The sequence below is a fragment of the Pristiophorus japonicus genome, chromosome 17 (assembly GCF_044704955.1).
Source record: "Pristiophorus japonicus isolate sPriJap1 chromosome 17, sPriJap1.hap1, whole genome shotgun sequence".
Taxonomy (NCBI): Eukaryota; Metazoa; Chordata; class Chondrichthyes; family Pristiophoridae; genus Pristiophorus; species Pristiophorus japonicus.
Window position 1 is genome coordinate 42,050,169 of NC_091993.1, and position 20,752 is coordinate 42,070,920.

The 20,752-nt window shown below is 48.0% G+C and overlaps 1 protein-coding gene across 1 annotated transcript; it reads right to left on the reverse strand.

The window, feature by feature from the left end:
• Positions 1-6,954: 6,954 nt before the first annotated feature.
• tlnrd1 (talin rod domain containing 1) lies at positions 6,955-10,070 on the reverse strand. The gene has a single exon (XM_070859354.1). It carries the CDS (start codon positions 8,813-8,815, stop codon positions 7,691-7,693), a length of 1,125 nt encoding a protein of 374 aa, XP_070715455.1. The 5' UTR covers positions 8,816-10,070; the 3' UTR covers positions 6,955-7,690.
• Between the last annotated feature and the right edge of the window lie 10,682 nt (positions 10,071-20,752).

Here is a 20,752-nt window from a genome sequence, read left to right on the forward strand (position 1 = left end):
GAATAACCTCACATTTCCCCACATTATATTCCATTTGCCACCTTACTGCCCACTCACTAAACCTGTCTATATCCCTTTGTAGACTTTTTGTGTCCTCCTCACAGCTTACATTCCCACATAGCTTTGTATCAGCAAACTTAGATACATTATATTCAGTCCCTTCATCCAAGTCATTAATATAGATTGTAAATAGCCGAGGCCCCAATACTAATCCTTGTGGCAGCCCACTCGTAACAGCCTGTCAACCTGAAAATGACCCGTTTATGCCTACTCCGTTTTCTGTTCATGTGGCACCTTATCGAATACCTTTTGAAAATCTAAATATACTGGTTCCACTTTATTTAGGTACATTCACAAAAAAGTAATACATTTGTCATACATGATTTCCCTTTCATAAAACCATGCTGATGCTGCCTAGTCATATTACGATTTTCTAAGTGCCCTGTCACCACTTTCTTAATGGATCACAGCATTTTTCCCAATGACTGATGTCAGGCTAACTGGCCTGTAGTTTCCTGTTTTCTCTCCCCCTCCTTTCTTGAAAAGTGCTGTTATATTTTCTATCTTCCAATCCACTGGGACCATTCCAGAATCTAGGGAATTTTGGAAGATCACAACCAATGGACCCACTATCTCTGCAGCCACCTCTTAGAACCCTAGGATGTAGGCCATTGGGTCCAGGGGATTGGTCAGCTTTTAGTGCCATTAATTTCTCCAGTACTTTTTCTTCACTAATATTAATTACTTTTAAGTTCGTCACTCTCATTAGACCCTTGGTCCCCCACTATGAGATTTGTTATTTGTTCCTTCCACCATGAATATGGATACAAAATATGTTTAACGCCTCTCCAATTTCATTGTAACTTAACCTATTTCAGCCTCTAAGGAGCCAATGCTTAGTTTTGCTACTCTCTTCCCTTTTACTTACTTGTAGAAACTGTTAACAATCTATTCTTATATTTCTGGTTAGTTTACTCTCATTCTACTTTCTCTCTTTTTAAATCAATTTTTTGGTCATCTTTTGCCAATTTCTAAAACTCTCCCAATCCTCAGGCTTACTACTCTTAGCAATCTTATGAGCCTCTTATTTTAATATACTATCCTTAACCTCTTAGTTAGCCATGGATGGATCACGTTTCCCGTGGAGTTTTTATTTTTCAATGGAAGGTATATCCATTGCGAATTATGAAATATTTCTTTAAATGTTCACCAATGCTTATCTGTCATGCCTTTAAATCTAATTTCCCAATCTACCATAGGCAACGCACCCCCCATATCAATGTAATTGGCTTTATCCAAGTTTACTACTATAGTTTCAAGATCATTATTCCCCAGAGGATCCCCGACTGAGAGATTATGACTAAACCCCGTCTCATTACTCAAGCCAAGATCTAAAATAGCCTGTTCCCTGGTTGGTTCCATGATGTATTGTTCTAGGAAACTGTCTCAAATGCATTCCCATGCTTTCAGATGAGACAGTAAATTAAGTCTGCCCTCTCAGGTGGACGTGAAAGATCACATGACGGGGAGGTGTCCTGACCAACACAAACAGATTATGTGGCCATTTATCTCAGCTATTTGTTGGATCTTGCTGACCACACATTAGCTGCCACTTTGCTCTACATTACAACAGTGACTATGTTTTAAAAGTACTTCAAGAGCTTTGGGATATCCTAAGGATATGAAAGGCGCTTTATAAACGTAGATTTCTACTTTTCTTTTTAAACATAAAAAGCACCAACAAAAGACCCAACAGATCACACTCCCAAGTCCTCTTTCCACTGTGGGACCGACTACCCAGGTAACACCAGATACCACCATGTCTCTGGGACAGTTACTAAACTCACAAGATCAGCACTCAATCCGGTAAACTCCGCCGCAGCCAAGTATCTCCAGCAGTTTAGCCGTTGGATTGCGGAAAGCCCTGGTAAAACCAGATTCTGGTGTGGCCGATTAACAAACTCCAAAAACCACATTAACATTGCAATTGAGACAATCCTGTTGTTTGGAATAGAAACATAGAAAGTAGGTGCAGGAGTAGACCATTCAATATGATCATGGCTGATCATGCAACTTCAGTACCCCATTCCTGCTTTCTCTCCATACCCCTTGATCCCTTTTGAATGTATCTAACGAACTGGTCTCAATAACTTTCTGTGGTAGAGAATTCCACAGGTTCAGAATTCTCTGAGTGAAGCAGTTTCTCCTCATCTCGGTCCTAAATGGCTTACCCCTTATCCTTAGACTGTGTCCCCTGGTTCTGGACTTCCCCGACATCGGGAACATTCTTCCTGTATCTAACCTGTCCAGTTGCATCAGAATTTTATATGTTTCTATGAGATCCCCTCTCATTCTTCTAAATTCCAGTGAATATAAGCCTAGTCGATCCAGTCTTTCTTCATATGTCAGTCCTGTCATCCCAGGAATCAGTCTAGTGAACCTTTGTTGCACTCCCTCAATAGCAAGAATGTCCTTCCTCAGATTAGGAGACCAAAACTGTACACAATATTCCAGGTGTGGCCTCACCAAGGCCCTGTACAACTGCAGCAAGACCTCCCTGCTCCTATACTCAAATCCCCTAGCTATGAAGGCCAGCATGCCATTTGCTTTCTTTACTACCTGCTGTACCTGCATGCCTACCTTCAACGACTGAAGAGTTACCAGGAGTGGAATCTCTCCTGTCCAATTGTACTCACTGTATAATATATAAAACTTGCATTTAGATAACAACTTTAATCGAGAAAGCAGGAATGGGGTACTGAAGTTGCAAGTTCAGCCATGAACTCATTGAATGGAGGTGCAGGCTCGAAGGGCCGAGTGGCCTACTCCTGCACCTATTTTCTATGTTAATGCAGTAAAACAGCCCAAGGTGCTATACAGGAGTGGTATCAAACAAAATTTAACACACAAGGAGAGATCAGGACAGATGACCAAAAACTTGGTCAAAGAGGTGTCAAGGAGCATCTTAAAAGGAGGAGAGGCGCGGACTGGTTTAGGGAGGGAATTTCTGAGCTTATGGCCTAGGCAGTTGAGGCCACAGCAGACAATGGTGGAGCTAATAAAATCGGGGATGTGCAAGATGCCAGAATTGGAGGAGCGCAGCGATTTCGGACATTACAGAGATAGGGAGAGACGGGCCATGAAGGGATTTGAAAACGGAGGATGAGAATCTTAAAAGCGAGGCATTGCCAGACCGGGAACCAATGCAGGTCAGTAAGCACAGGGTTGATGGGTGAACGGGACTTAGAGAGTTAGGACACGGGAAGCAGGGTTTTCGATGAACTCAAGGTTATGGAGTTAACTCAACTCAAGAAGATGGGAAGCCAGTCAGATAAAATATCACATGCTAAACAGTTCTCACTGGGGCTAACTCTCAGCAAAATTAAGATTCTTGACATTCTATTACACCAAGTTCTGTGAGTAGAATGTTCATTGTCCAGTCTCTTACACTTAGTGAAAACTTTCCATCATTTTTGTAAATTTCCTTTGAAAAAATCCTTTCCCCCAAAGTAACTCTAAAATAGAACCTATAACTATGCTACAGATATTAGCATGCAACAACTTGCATTTGTATAGCACCTTTAACATTAAAAGCATCCCAGTAATAAGCAAAACAGCTTATAATTCCATTTCTCATTGGTCCAAGTTAATAATGTGACTGTCCAATACACCCAGAACTTTTAATACTGCGTTTATATTATGGCGGCAGTGTTGGAATATAAGTGAGTCATGGGTGGCACCGCCATCGCCATGGAGACCCACCATAACTTACGGCGTTCCTCTGAGGCATTTTGTTCTGGCCTATGGGCCAGCAATTCAGTGGCTGTCCTGTCTGGACCTCCCCCACCCTGATCAGGGAATGCCCTCGTAGTGGGAGACTTAGGGGGCAATTTTAACCCAACCCGGTCGGGAAACTGGCGGGGTGTGATTTGCACCCATTGAGGTCAGTGGAGGATAATATTGGGCGGGGTGTAAAATCTTACGGTGGGGATTCCGCTCGACGAATTCCGTTAAAATAAATCACCTTAAAGTCACAAGTTGCCATTTCTGAACAACTCCTCAGACGGGTCTGGGGTAACTTCAGTGCTGTCACTGGGTGAACCCCATCCCACTGTAAATGGGGGCTCACATGCACTGGGACAACTTTCAGTGGAAGTGGTTCTGAAATATAAAAATAGGTCGCCAATTATTTTTTGGTACTTAAATCAATTTGTAATCAGAAATCAGCTGCCACGTTTTATCAACTTGCACTTAAGCTCCTTTAAATGTAGTAAAATGTCCCAAGACATTTCACAGGAGTGTCATCAGACAAAATTTAACACCGAGCCACATAAAGAGATATTAGGACAGGTGACAAAGAGGGAGGTTATAAAGGAGCGTCTTAAAAGGAGGATGGAGAGGTAATGAGGCAGAGGCTCAGGGAGGGAAGTCCAAAGCTTAGGGTCTAGGCAGCTGAAGGCATAGTGCAGGAAAGACAGTTCTTTACACTGCATCTATACCATCCACAGCCTGTGGAGGTTTGACACATCAGAGCAAGTACAATTTCGCCAACTATCTTACAGAATAATGGAGATACTTATGCATTGTGCACCATCTACAAGCTGCACTGCAGCAACTCGCCAAGGCTTCTTCAGCAGCACCCTCTAAACTTGCGACCTCTACCACCTAGAAGGACAAGGGCAGGAGGCGCATGGGAACACCACCAACTCCAATTCCCCTCCGAGTTACATACCATCCTGACTTGGAAAAATATCCCCGCTCCTTCATTGTCGCTGGGTCAAAATCCTGGAACTCCCTCCCTAACAGCACTGTGGGAGTACCTTCATCACACAGACTACAGTGGTTCAAGAAGGCAGCTTACCACCACCTTCTCAAGGGGAATTAGGGATGGGCAATAAATGCCGGCCTTGCCAACGACGCCCACATCCCGTGAATGAATTTTTAAAACTTTTCCTACACTTGAGTCTGTAAGATCTGATTGATTTCTTTCAAAGTGATGAGCCAAGTCACCAGATAACAATACACCAAATACGGTATAGAATTACAAGGCACTATAACATAACCCACTGTATAAATTCCTGATCAAAGCGTAGGATGCTCTTCAGTTAGAAGTTGCAGCACATTAGATACCTGATTAAATTTCACCGAGACAGCAGTACAATTTAGAAGTCTAAGCAATTGTGTGAAATGGGATTCTGTTCAACATTTTCCCTTTGAAAAGCTGCGTGAGGTTGAGAGTACAATGTGCAAATCGGCAGGTCATAAAAGTCCAAAATCAAACAACATTTATTTTCAAATTAGATGCACGCTTCTCATTGAGCTGGTACAGCCACAGAGGCTCCTCTACCACCAATGGAGAGAGACTCCTGCTGTTCTCCAAACTTACTGTCGGTTGCTACATAATCCTAACTGTTCCAATAAAAGTTTTAAAAAGAAGCTAATTCTGCATTTTAGGTGTCAAGTCACAGCTCAGTGTGTAGCACTCTCGCCTCGGAGACAGAAGGTTGTGGGTTCAAGTCCCATTTCAGAAACTTGAGCATATAATGCAGGCTGACACTCCAGTGCAATACTGAGGGAGTGCTGCACTGTTGGAGGTGTCATCTTTCAAATCAGACATTAAACCGAGGTCCCGTCTACCCTCTCAGGTAGATATAAAAGATCCCATGGTACTATTTGAAGAAAAGCAGGGGAGTTTTCCCTAATGACATGGCCAATATTTATCCCACATTCAACAGCTATAAAACAGATGATCTGGTCATTATCTCATTGGTGTTTATGGGACCTTACTGTGTGAAAATTGGCTGCCACAGTTCATATATTACAATTGTGACTACACTCAAAAAGTACTTCATTGGCTGTAAAGTGTTTTGGGATGTCCTGAGATTGTAAAATGCACGATATAAAATGCAAGCACTTTCTTTAAAGGGAAAGTTTATAAAACCTGGTTATCTTATCTATTTACCCCATCGACTGGGAATCTGACAAGTTTCAAAGAGCAATTGTCATAGAAAGAAATGGGTACAGTAGTGTAGTGGTTGTTAGTGGACTAGCAATGTAGAGAATTCGAGTTCGAATCCCACCAGGCAATTTGAGAATTTAAATTCAGTTTCAAAAATCTGGAAATAAAAAGCTGGCATCAGTAAAAGTGACCATGGAGCTGTCAGAGTCTCGCAAAAACCCAACTGATCGACTAACGTATTTTAGGGAAGAAAACCCACCACCATTATCCGGTCTGGGCCTACATGTGACTCCAGTCCCACACCAATGTGGGCGACCCCTCTGAAGTGGCCTAGCAAGCCACTTGTATCAGAACTGCTACACTGCAGCGATTCAAGGCCTTCTCAGGCCAAGTGGGGATGATCAATAAATGCCAGCAACGCCCACATCCCGAGAATGAATTTGATAAAATGTCCTAAAGGACAATCAATGTTCCAACTCCCTTGATGCCTCAGTCTGTGAAGGCAGCAGAGAGAGAGCAGTGGTTCCAGTCTATGGAGCAACCTGCCCTACACTCACAGGAGAAGAGTGGACACGGAGGCAATGTACCAGGGGTAACCACCAACCGTGGGATCACACCCCAACAGGAGTAAACGATTGCAGAAAAAGGACAATTAACAAAACGGTAATGCTCAGTTTACGCAAGTACATCGTAATCTTTTCTCTCCAGTGCCAGTCACTGACTATTCTACATTATCAAAGGCAAACCAAATGATGGAGGATACAACAGCATTTAAGATACAGGCTCTAAACTGCACTAGTTACAGATCAGAAGGGCAAGTTGTGTTATAGATCACATTTATGCATTATCTGGAATTACAACACTGTTATAGGCCCAGTTCGGCATCAACAGCAGCATCCAGACACAAGTTAACTTGTCTTTGCAGATATTTACTTCACAGGAACTGACTATACAGTCGAAGAAAAACCCTACTAAACACACTTAACAACAAAGTCTCATGAGAAACATAACATTTTAATGTTGAAATAAATACTCCAGTACATGCAAGAAAACTTGAGATAGACTTCCACGTCTGGCAAATAGTGTAAAACTGGAAAAGAAACATCACTCACAGCAGCTTTATCCCAACTTTTAGAATCGAGGCGTGAAAATATCACGATCACAACTGCACACTCCCTTGCACTAAAACCAGACTCACTTCGCTCTCTCTTACCATTTGATTCCACAGATCACACATACTTTGCGGAGCTACATTCCATCCCGCTGTCACTGTGTGTGTGTGTGTGTGTGTGTGTGTGTGTTCACTGTCAATTGAGGTAAAACCTTTTTCTAATCCGCAATGATTTGATTCACAATTCTTTTTTTTGTGTGTGTGAGATGATGACGGCGGTGATGATAGTGGTGGGATATCCGGAAGACACTTGACTTTGAAACGCACCCAGCACGATCAAGCCTTTATTTTGTTACCATTTGGTCTGTTTCATTGTTTTTAAAAACTCCCTACTAGGTTTAGGAAAGAATGTTTTTAAAAAAAACACATCTTCTCTGGGTCAGTGGGACCAATAGCTCTCCAAAAAGAGCTAGCACAGGAGGGGGCTGAAGGGCCAATTTTCTGTGCTAAGCTGGAGATGGTTCTGTCTGTCTCACACACACACACACACCGAGGTGCCCGAGGATTCTTTGGTATTAAAAGAGGGGGGGGAAAACACAATGTTTGTTTGGAGACAATGTTCAGTGGAGGGGAGGGGAGTTGGGCGGTGGCAGGGTGCGGGGCGACGAGCGCTCCCGCAGCGCCTGGGACAGCAGGGAGCAGCCGTCCGCCACGGCTAGCGCCGCGCTGTGCAGGCGCTGGCGGTAGGCGGGCAGCTTGCCGAGGTCGGGGGGCAGGGCAATATCGCGGAGGCACTGGCTGAGCAGCACGCAGGCCGACACCACGCTCATAGCGCCGCCCAGCACGGCCGTCTGCACGGCCCGGGCCTCGGGACCCAGGCAAGCCGGCCGGCCCACAAACTGCGGCTCGGTGGCGAAGGCGGCCAGGGCTTGCACTGACTGCAGCAGGGGCCCGCTGAAGAGCACGCAGCGGGCCCGGGACGCCTCGCCCGGCCGCGCCTTCAGCTCACGCACGCAGTGCAGCAGCGCCGTGGCGCTGGCGCTGGCGCACTTGACGCCCAGGCGCAACTGCTGGCGGGCGAAGCGGTCGGCGCTGCGGGCCGAGGCGGCGCCGCAAGCCTCGGTCAGCGCCCGCAGGCCGCCGCCCAGCGCCCGCGACAGCTGCAGCAAGAGCGGCGGACTGAGCTCGCACACCGGCGCCGTCCGCAACACGCCGCAGCTCCGCTCCACCTCGTGGCGGGCCCGGCCCACCCGGTAACGGCACACGCTGCCCGCCGCCGCCGCCCGCCAGCCCGGCGTGCCCGAGCCCGACAGGTAGGCGGCGTGCGCCGAGCACTCGACCAGCGACACCGCCGTCTCGCACAGCTCGGCCAGCGTGTCGGCCGCCTCGGCGTAGCGGCCCATGTTCAGCTGGCTCTGCACGTCGTGGGTGAGGATGGACAGGCCCTTGGTGCGGGCGATCACCGTGTCGCGGCTGCGCTCGAACGAGTCCACCCCGCGGTTAGCGCCCGCCGCTACCTCCGCCTGCTCCCCGCCGCCGTCCTCCTCCTCCTCCTCCCCCGGCTCCCCGCCACCGTGCACCGGCCGGCTATCGCTGGATAGCAGCAGCAGCTCGGCCACCAACTGCATCTTGCTCTTGCACATGTCGCACACCAGCACCAGTCTCCTCCGCTGCTGGAGGGAGCCTCCGCTAGCGCCAGCACCTCCGCCGCTGCCTGTCGACTTGCCCGAGCCACTATTAGCCATCGCGCCGAGCGGCCCCTGGCATGCCCCTTGTGTGCCCAGCGCAGTTCCGATTGAGCTCAGGATCTCCCTCTGCGCGCTTCATCGTTCCATCGACGGGGGCAAAAAGAGAGAGTGAAACGAAACAACCAAGAAGTTGAAAATGTAAAAAAAAAAGCTTTTTTCCCTCTCCTTTCTTTCCTCCTCCTCCACTCCAAAGGAGGGTGCGGCCGATGCCAACAAGCGCACTGCCCCACTCCAGTCGGTGCTTTGCGAAACACAAGGTCCGTCGTGCACTCACACACACACACACAAAACACACAGTTTAATCCCTCTGGCCGGCACAGCCCGCGGGGCATGTCCTCTCCCTGGGAGACCACCGCCTCCTGCCTCTGTCCATGATGGTTAGTCGCTGGAAGCTTGTCTTTATTTCTTGTTGATATAAACCTCTTCGCTTTTGCCTCTTGTTGCTCCTGCAATTTCAGAGTGGGGGGAATGAACAGAAATCCTCTTCACTTCTTGTGGACTTGTTTCAATGATGCAGATTTCAGGGAGAATCAACAGAAACTCCCATACACACACAAAACCGTGTCACTTTCGCTCCTCCTGTTGCAATTTTTTCTCTCTTCTGATGATTAAGATGTTAAGAGATGAAAAGAAGGGTTTGTTTTTAAAAAAAAACACAAGTTAGTGTTAGTTGCGGAATTATAAGCCCAACCGGCGGCAGCTCCCAATTCCAGTGGGTCTTGTTTTGTTGGAATGCCAAAGTCAGTTCGGAGCCCGCATCTCCTATCAGGAAGCACAGGGAGGGTGTGGCTGCAGCTCAAACAGCGAAAGGAACTAACAGTAGTTTGAGAGAGAGGGGGGTGGAGAAGCAGCAAGGATTTCCAACTTCACAGCCGCTCGCAGCCAGCCAAAGCGGCCCAGGGCGCGCCCATCGGAAGAATCTGCTGCACCGGCCGCCCTCTGCTCTCCGCAAGCCGGGGTGGGGTGAGAGAGGGTGTAGGGGAGGGGGTACAAACAGCTCTGTCGCTCTCAGTGCTCCCTCGGCGTTAACGCGCCCTGCTCTGCGAATCCATCATCCCTCGTTGAGGCCCCGACGTGGGCGCATTCGAGTACCAGTGCGGGGACGGAGTTAGAGAGCTGCGCCGATCGGCCCATGCTGATCCATTGGGAGCGATGCCGGCGGCTCAAAGTTTGCTGTCTGTGGCCACCCGTGTCCCTGCCTCCCTCCCCCCCCCCGGTGGAGCAGAGGCTGCAACTTGCCGCCAGCCCGCAGCCCTTGCCGGAATGGAACGTCAGTGAGCGAATCGATACAGTGACGCCGCGGCCAGCCAATCAGCGACCGGCTAGCAGGTCGCGACGTTCCAAATGGAACCTCGATACAGGGCGCGCAGGCCAATGGCAGGCGAGCGGAGAGGGTGGGATTTCCGTGCAGAAAGTTGCAGTGGGCTCCCGGAGCGTGTGTGTGTGAGGCTGGGGCTGGGGTAGGGGCAGGGCGTGCTCATTCATTGCTGCCGCTTTCAAAAACGCTGCCTTTTTCCCCCGATCGCGCGCTATGCATAGTGCGAGGCCACAGGGGAAGGAAGGCCACCGACAGCAAGGTCAGCTCTGTGCGATACCGAGATTTTAAAATTAACTTAAATTTAATTAATTAACTCGTTCACCTTGCCAAACTATCGGGAGGCTTTTTGTTTGCGTTCCAATTTTAAAGGCGCTTTTTAAGATCAAAAATAAAAGAAACAAGCGGGAATGCTGGAAATGAATTTATCTTGCTGGTGAAAACAATTTGGAAGCCACTTAATTCGGTACTAAAATAATCTGCCCCAAAGAAGCAAAGCGCAATGCTTTCTTTCCACACATGCCTGTGTTTCCAGCACTTTCTATTTTTGCGATTTTCAGCATTTGTAGTTTTTTTTAAATTTGTGTGTGTGAATGTATGATTGGTGAGAAGATTATAGTGTGTCATTGATCATGTGACAATTTTCACCTCCCTGCACCCCAACAACACAGTGCAAAACTTACCAGAGCAAAACATCTGTAGGTTTCAGTGCCTGGAAGACCAATATCGAGAAAACAAAATTGTACTTTTCTTGCATTATCAGAGGTGCTATCTTTCAGGTAAGAGGTTGAACCAAGATCCCATTTACCTGTTCAGGTGTATCTGAAAAATGCAATGACACCATTCAACTCTTTTGGAGTTAACAATAGACATTAAATCATAAACATTAAATCGTGCCCCCTGATCTGGGGGACACTCCAAACATTTCCCAAGTCCCTTTTTTTTGCTTTTTTTTGTATTTTTGTGGTTTTTTTTTTTTAGGGCATTAAAATTCCATATTTTACAAGTGCCCCCTATAAAAAGGGAGGGGATGATACCATGCAAACAAGAACAGGGTGTCTTCCTCATGTCCTCGTCAACTAAGGTGTCAGCTGTGGCTCAGTGAAAGCATGCACGCCTCTGAATCAGAAGGTTGTGAATTAAAGCCCACTCCAAGCACTTGAGCACTTAATGCAGGCTGACATCTGAGGGACTGCTGCACTGTCGGAGGTGCCGTGTCTCAGATAGCATGATAAACCGAAGCCCCGTCTGCCATCTCTGATCCCATAACACTAAAGAAGAGCAGGGGAGTTCCCTCTGGTATCCTGGCCATTATTTATCCCACAAACCAACATTGGAAAAACATTATCTGGTCATTTATCTCATTACTGTTTGTGGGACCTTGCTGAGCCCAAATTCCCTGCATGTTTCCTACATTTCAACAATACTTCAAAAGTAATGGCTATAATGTGCTTTGGGACATCCTGAGGTGATGAAAGGTGCTATATAAATGCAAGCTCTTTAATATTCCTCCTTCAACCAACACCAAAAACACATTACAATTGGATGCTGGAAATATGAAATAAAAACAGAAAATGCTGGAAATATTCAGCAGGTCAGGCAGCATCTGTGGAGAGAGAAACAGTCAATGTTTCAGGTCGTGACCTGACGAAGAGTCACAGACCTGAAATGTTAACTCTGTTTCTCGCTCCACAGATGCTGCCTGGCCGCCTGAGTATTTCCAGCATTTCTGTTTTTATACTAAAACCACATTAAGCAATCATGCATTTATTTGTTATTTCCTGTTTGCCTCAATTGCCTACATAACAGTACTCATTGTGAGGCGTTTGGGCTGCTCGGAGGTTACCAAAGGCACTATAAATGCAAATCTTCCTTTCTTTCCACAGGTCTAAGTCGGTAGATAGTGAGTGATGGCAATCTCTTCAACTGCGGGGAGTGTCATATCAGCCGAGGAGTGTACTGGGCTCAGAAGTCCACTTACACGTATTGCAGCAGGGGTCAGTGAATAGTGACCAGGAAAGAAAATAAGGAAGAACTTGCATTTATATAGCGCCTTTCACAATCTCTGGACGTCCCAAAGCACTTTACAGCCAATGAAGTACTATTGAAGTGTAGTCACTGTTGTAATGTAGGAAATGTGGCGGTGAATTTATGCACAGCAAGCTCCCACAAAAAGCAATGGGCTATGTAACCAGATAATCTGTTCTAGTGATGTTGATTGAGGGATAAATATTGACCAGGAGCAGGGACCCTTGTTGTTTCTCCATGCTCTTTGCCGCGATTCTGAGTTGCAGTTATAGCACATTCCTACTGCTTTGCTGGCTGGAATCAGCTAACAGCACATCCCCAGGAATCATGTTCCTCCTGCTCTGTGCTGCTCAGTACCATACCATGCACTGCATTCTGCCACAGACATCGTGGGAAGTTTTTTTAACAACAGTGTGTCTTATAGCATGGCTTCATTTCAGGGGCTAAAGAGAATGGGTAAGATCTACTGTCACTAAGGGTTAAAACAGCTAGAGAATATATTTTAAAAAGGGAGTGATTGAATTTCTCTTGCTGTTTAATTTTCTGTGATACCATTGTCAGATAGGACCGTGTGACTTATTGAAGAGGTCGCCTTGACTCAAGCAAGCAATGGTGGCAGGGAGCATGCTGTTTCTGGGCCAAGAATAATAAGTATTACCTGGCCTGATTCTAGATTGGCAACAGCAGCTTCATTCCCTGAACTAAATATTTGGTCCCAGTTACTGCCATCATGTCTCGCATTATTCTATCTGCCTCACTGCCATCAAAGCTATGCTCAAATCCACTGCCAACTGAAAGACAAGATACAGAAAGAAAGAAGCTGCAATTATACAGCACCTTTCACAATCTCAGGATGTCTCAAACCCGTTTACGGCCAATGAAGTGCTTTTGAATTGTAGTTGTAGAATCATATAATCATACAGCACAGAAGGAGACCATTCGGCCCATCGTGCCTGTGCCAGCTCTTTGAAAGAGCTGTCCTATTAGTCCCACTCCTCTGTTCTTTCCCCAGAGCCCTGTACATTTTTTCCATTTTCCCTTTTGAAAGTTACTATTGAATCTGCTTCCACCACACTGCATAAAATGTTTCCCTCTCATCTCACCTCTGGTTCTTCCGCCAATCACTTTCAATCTGTGCCCTCTGGTTACCGACCATTCTGCCACCGGAACCAGTTTCTCCTTATTTACTCTTATCAAAACCGTTCATGATTTTGAACACCTTTATCACATCTCTTCTTAACCTTCTTGTAAAGTCCTTACTCTACAGCATGAAACCACACGAGGCACATTCCAGGGACAAGGCCACTCAGTGACCTTAACTCTTTATTACAGCACTCCAGAAGTGATGACCCTGCGTGGGACCTTCCTTTATATACCTGTGTGATCAGGTAAGGAGTGTCTCCCACAAGTTCATCCCCTGTGGTCAAGGTGTGCATCTGTGTTGAGTGTGTATAGTAATACAATGGTGTTACATTGTAGTTATAAACATGACATCACCTTTCCCCCCCTCCCAAAGTCTTATTGGGATCATAGGTTTAGTCTTTCAGGTGGTCTGCGCTCCCTCGTGGAGCGCTGCAGTTGGGGCTCTGGTTGTTGGACACTGACGTGAGTGTCTGTCGCCTGTGGTGATTCCGGGCTGACCGCAGGGACTGTGCATTCTTCTGATTGCTTTTGTTGCTCGTTCACTGGCGGTGTTGTGAGCTCCATCTCATGGTCTTCTTCAGGATCCTCCGTGTCCATGCTGAACCTTTTTTTTACTTGGTCCAGATGCTTACGGCATATCTGGCCATTGTTGAGTTTTACCACAATGACCCTATTCCCTTCTTTGTCAATTACGGTACCCTCGAGCCATTTGGGCCCCATGGCGTGATTGAGGACGAATACAGGATCATTTATTTCTATACATCTCCCTCTCGAATTACGGTCATGGTACTCGTTTTGTGCCTTACGCTTGCCCTCAACTATGTCAGTCAGGACTGGGTGGATGAGGGACAACCGAGTTTTGAGTGTCCGTTTCATGAGTAGCTCTGCGGGCGGAACCCCTGTGAGCGAGTGCGGGCAGGACCTATAGGCCAGTAGGAGGCGCGATAGGCGGCATTGTAGGGAGGGTCCTTGAATCCTGAGCATCCCTTGCTTAACGATTTGGACCGCACGTTCCGCCTGGTCATTGAAGGCCGGCTTGAACGGCGCAGTCCTGACGTGGTCGATGCCATTGCCCGACATAAACTCCCGGAATTCATAGCTCGTGAAATACGGGCCATTATCACTAACCAGGATGTCTGGCAAGCCATGGGTTGCGAAGATCGCACATAGGCTTTCCACGGTGGTGGATGACGTGCATGAATTCAGGATGATGCACTCGATCCATTTCGAGTACGCATCTACAACGATAAGGAACATCTTCCCCATGAACGGGCTCGCGTAGTCAACGTGAATGCGTGACCATGGCCTGGTGGGCCAGGGCCACTTGCTGAGCAGGGCCTCCCTGGGGGCATTGCCCAGCTGGGCACATGTTGTGCACCTGCGAACACAGTGTTCCAGGTCTGAGTCAATTCCGGAGGCCACCAAATGTGTGACCGGGCAATGGCCTTCATCAGCACAATGCCTGGGTGCTCGCTGTGGAGTTCCCTGATGAACGCCTCCCTGCCCTTCTGGGGCATGACTACCCGGTTGCCCCATAGTAGGCAGTCAGCTTGGATGAAGAGCTCATCCATCCGTCTGTGGAACAGTCTGACCTCCTCAGGGCATGCTCCGTGTGCGGGCGTCCAATCCCCAGTCAGGACACATTTCTTAATCAGGGATAGGAGCGGATCCCTGTTTGTCCAGATTTTGATCTGGCGGGCTGTGATAGGGGAGCCTGTACTGTCGAAGGCATCAACAGCCATGACCATCTCAGCGCTTTGCTCAGCTGCTCCCTCGGTGGTGGCCAGTGGGAGCCTGCTGAGCGCGTCAGCGCAATTTTCAGTGCCGGGCCGGTGCCGGAGTAGTCATAGGCCGCTAGCGTGAGAGCCCATCGCTGTATGCGAGCTGATGCGTTGGCATTGACAGCCTTGCTGTCTGACAACAGGGATGTGAGTGGCTTATGGTCCGTCTCTAATTCAAACTTCCTACCAAAGAGGCATACTGATTCATTTTCTTTTCACCATAGACACATGCAAGCGCTTCCTTCTCAACCATCACATAGCCCCGTTCTGCTTGAGAGAGCGACCTGGAGGCATAAGCCACAGGTTGTAGCTGACCCTCAGCGTTACCCTGCTGCAACATGCACCCAACCCCATAGGACAATGCATCACATGTCAGAACTAAACTTTTGCAAGGATCGTACAGGTAGTCAACATCTTGTTTGAACACAGTAGGTTTCGCGCTCGATCAAAAGCCCGTTCCTGACAGCCCCCCAAAACCAATCGCAACCCTTACACAGACCATGTGTAGCAGCTCCAACAATGTGCTCAAGTTAGGCAGAAAGTTCCCAAAATAGTTCAACAGTCCCAGCAACTCCGATGTGTTGCAGGGCCTGGGTGCTCGTTGAATCGCCTCTGTTTTGGATTCGGTGGGCCGAATCCCATCTGCAGCAACCCTCCTGCCCAGAAACTCAACCTCGGAAGCTAAGAACATGCATTTAAACTTCTTGAGTCGCAGGCCTACCCAGTCCAGTCGGCGTAGCACCTCCTGCAGGTTGTGGAGGTGTTCCTCGGTGTCTCGACCCGTGATGAAGATGTCGTCCTGGAATACGATCGTTCCAGGAATAGATTTAAGCAGGCTTTCCATGTTGCGTTGAAAAAAAGCGGCCGCTGATCGAATGCCAAACGGGCACCTGTTATCCGCAAACTGTCCCTTGTGCGTGGTGATGGTGGTCAGTAGTTTAGATTCGTCGGCCAGTTCCTGGGTCAGAGGCTGAAGTGAGGTCCAACTTGGTGAACAGCTTGCCGCCTGCCAGCGTGGCGAAGAGGTCCTCCGCTCTTGGGAGCGGGTATTGGTCTTGTAAGGACACCCGATTGATGGTGGCCTTGTAGTCGCCACAGATCCTGACAGAGCCATCCGCTTTAAGAACAGGGACGATGGGGCTCACCCAGTCGTTGAATTCACCAGGCGAGATGATGCCCTCTTGCAATAGCCGGTCCAATTCGCTCTCGATTTTCTCCCGCATCACATACGGCACCGCTCTGGCTTTCTGATGCACTGGCCTGGCATCCGGGGTGAGCTGTATCACTACTTTAGTGCCTTTGAAAATCCCGACGCCTGGTTGGAAAAGTGACTCGAATTGTTGTAGGACTTGTGAGCACGAACTTCGCTCCACCGAGGACATTGCGTGAACATCCCCCCATTTCCAGTTCATCTCGGCTATCCAGCTCCTCCCCAACAGTGCGGGACCATTGCCCGGGACAATCCAGAGCGGCAGCCGGTTCACTAAGCCATCGTGCGTGACAGCCAACATGGCACTGCCTAGCACCGGAATGATTTCTTTGGTGTAAGTCCTTAATTGTGTTCTAATTTGGGTCTACTGGCTTTGAGTGGCCATAGCTTCTCGAATTGTTGAACACCCATGAGTGACTGGCTGGCCCCTGTGTCCAGCTCCATGCGTACTGGGATATCGTTTAATAAAACCCTCATCATCATTGGCGGCCTTTTGGCTAAGATCATGCGTAACTGACCTGACAGGGGAGTAACCACCATAACCCCAAGGTGGTTCTCCCTGGATCAGGAAGGTATATGCTTGCTTTTTTGGAAATAGGAGGTGGGTGGGGTGGCTTGACCCATCCACCTCCACGGAGGTGTGTGGGGGACCTGACCCATCCACCTCCATGGCACGAACCTGGTATCGCAGTACTTCCAGGAATGGTGCAGTGGCTCTAGGCCTTTTGGCTAAGAGCATTGGCGCAGAGTGATCCTTGAATGGGCCCAAGGTGACCTCTGGCGTTTGTGATTTGACAAAGAATTGGAACGATTGGCTACGAATTTCAAAAAAAAAAACTGTCAATATTCGCCGCATGGACCCGCTGAACCTTGGCGTCCATCGATTTGCCCCAAAAGTCAACCTGCCTCACAGAACCCTCTTCTGGTCCATCTGCCTCATATATCAGTCTGGTTGCAGGCTTTCTGCACATACGAGCTAAATGGCCACTGAGGTTGCAGTTCCTGCAGACAAACTGTCGGAATCTGCAAGATCTGGCTGAGTGTTTTTCCCCACACCTCCAGCACGAGTTAAAGTTTCCATTGTTGGGGACAAAAGGGCTGTGGCCAGGAATTCTGCGCTGACTGTCCCTTTGACTGCTGTTAAGGACCCTATTAGTAGGTGTCAATGGCCCCATCCCGGGCCGCATTGTCCACTGTGATGGCGTGAACGTCCGTTCAGCCTGCCATTGTCTCTGTTGTGGTCCTTTTCTGGGGTCTATTACTGCCTGATGAATGTCGGACTGCCCCTGCCTGCCCGCAGGGCTCTGAGTAGCATTGAGGACATTGACTCCCTGACCCATCGCCGCATTGGAGGCAGAATTGCATGCGTAAATCATTTTCGTCTCTTCCTCCCCCGCCATGAAAGCCTGAGCCAACAACGCCGCCGCTTCCAAGGTTAAGTCCTTGGTCTCAATTAACTTGCGAAAAATTCCCGCATGACCGATACCCTCGATAAAGAAGTCCCTTAGCAACTCCCCCCTGCAGGAGTCTGTGAACTTACAAAGGCTGGCCAAGTGCCTGAGGTCCGCTACAAAGTCCGGTATGCGCTGTCCTTCACAACATCGGTGGGTGTAGAATCTGTGTCGAGCCATATGTATGTTGCTCGCCGGCTTGAGGTGCTCCCCAATCAACTTGCTAAGCTCTTCAAAGGTTTTGTCCGACGGCTTTTCGGGTGCCAGTAAGTCCTTCATGAGTGCATAAGTCTTTGGCCCACAGCTGGTCAAAAGATGAGCCCGACGCTTGTCGGCTGCTGCATCCCCCAGCCAGTCTTTCGTGACAAAGCTCTGCTGAAGCCTCTCAACAAAATCGTCCCAGTCTTCCCCAACACAATACCGTTCATCTGTGCTACCGGTGGCCATTCAGTGACCTTAACTCTTTATTACAGCACTCCAGGGTGATGACCCTGCGTGGGACCTCCCTTTATATACCTGAGTGGTAAGGAGTGTCTCCCACAAGTTCACCCCCTGTGGTCAAGGTGTGCATCTGTGCTGAGTGTTTACAGTAATACAGTGGTGTTACATTGTAGTTACAAACATGACACTTCTCTGCTCTAAGGAGAACAACCCCAGCTTCTCCAATCTCTCCACATCCCTGGTAATATTCTAGTAAATCTCCTCTGCACCCTCTCTAAGGCCTTACTAAAGTGCGGTGCCCAGAACTGAACACAGAACTCCAGCTGAGGCTTAACCAGTGTTTTATAAAGGTTTAGCATAAGCTCCTTGCTTTTTTACTCTCTGCCTCTATTAATAAAGCCAAGGATCCCGTGTGCACTTTTAACAGCCTTCTCAACTTGTCCTGTCACCATCAAAGATTTGCGTACTTACACCCCCAGGTCTCTGTTCCTGCACCCCTTTTAAAATTGTACCATTTACTTTATATTGCTCCTCCTCATTCTTCCTACCAAAATGTATCACTTCACACTTCTCTGTTAAATTACATCTGCCATGTGTCCGCCCATTTCACGAGTCTGTGTCCTCCTGATGTCTGTTACTATCCTCCTCACTGTTTACTACATTTACAGGTTTTGTGCCATCTGCTGACTTTGAGATTGTGCCCCGTATACCCAAGTCCAAGTCGTTAATGTATATCAAAAAGGGCAGAGGTCCCAATCCCACCACTGTTGTAATGCAGGGAAACCACAGATTGCTGGAGTGATTTGAGGGCTGATTGAATGCAGTTTGATGTGATCAGAACCTGATTATAATAACCTGAAACCAGATACTGTATTTCTAATCCCATCGGTTTCTTCACGCTGTGAGACTTAGTAGTCTAGATTTTACGGATTTTACCTCCACCCTGCCTCAGCACAACTGCTGCTGAAACTCACATTCACGCCGTTGTCAGCTCCAGGCTCAACTGTACTAATGCTCATCATTCTCCCATCTCAGCTCATCTAAATCTCTGCTGCATGTACCCTAGCCCACATCTAGTCTGGCTCACCCACCATCCTGTCCTTGCTGAACTACATTGGCTCCTGGTTCCCCAACCCCTCCAATTAAATTTCTCATCCTTGTGTTAAAATCCCTCCATGGCCTCGCTGCTCCCTATCTCTGTAACCCCCCCCCCCCCCCCCCCCAGTTCTACATTCCTCTGACTCTGGCCTCTTGTGCATTCCTTTTGCACCACCAGTGGTGGTCGTGCCTTCAGCCGTCAAGGCCCCACACTCTGGAATTCTGTCCCTAAACTCCTTCGCCTCTCCATCTTTTTAGCCGCTCCTCAAAACCCATCTCCTTGACCACGCTTTTAGTCATCCCCCCCGCTCTAATATCTCCTTCTTTGAATTATATCATTGCTAGGTCCGTTACTACTCTGATCAGTTACTGGAGTATGGCTGGAATATGCACGAATAATGTTGAACTTTGGGGTCCTCCAATTAGCCAACGTCTGGTGACTACACATTTGCTAGACATTCCACAGGGCCAGGCTGCCCCCACAGTTGTGAAATTGGGAGGAAAGGCTGCCTATCAGACTCCAGCTTCTAGTGGGGCTGACAGCCTACCTCCATCCCAAGCTGCTGTTATGGGCAACAGCCAGTGACTTCACATACTCTTGCTCCTGAGGTAGCTAGATAAAGATCTAACAGGGTACAAGTGTCATCTGGCTCAGTGAAACACTCCCACCTATGGTCTTGGTCACATAATCTAGGCTGGCACTGTAGTGCAGTGCTGAGGGAGTGCTGTATTGTCAGAGGTGCCGTCTTTTAGATGAGCCATTAAACCTAAGCCCAGCTGTCTGTTTGGGTGGGACACAGAAGATCAAGTGACTCTATTCGAAGAAGAGCAGGGGAGTTCTGGTGTCTGGGACAATTATCCCTCAACCAACACCATCAAAAACAGATTACCTGGTTATTTATCTCATTACTGTTTGGGTGCAAACGGGCTGCTACATTACAAACAGTGACACACTTCAAAAGTAATGTGTGCTGAGGACCTGAAAGGCCATCTATAAATAAAAGCTCTTTCTGTATACGTCACACATGTCTCCAAGAGGAAACAGCTGTGAAGCAATAGTAGGTGCTCACACCTATCACATGTAGGGTTATTAAAACATGTTTGCTCTGAAGTTGGGCCTGGTACAGAGTGTGTTCATGAGGTTTTGCATAATATTCTAGCAATTGCAACACATGGGAGCTGAATGGAAAGTTCAGCCATTATTAGTGAAGGCGTATTGGTGGGAAGTGCAAATAGGTCGGTTAATGCACAAGTTCTCAATTTAGCAGAAGGTCTTCTCAAGGAGAGATTGCCACATGGTTTGTGCAGCCGACAACAGCTTTCATTCGCAATCTCACACAAACATATGAAAATGATGCCCGGTGCATCATGCCTAGATACTTCCTACCACCTCCCCCTGCCCCGGCAGCCATGTAATCTCCTGGGAAGAGTAAAAAAACAGGACCAATAAAGGATTTTTTGGGAGGA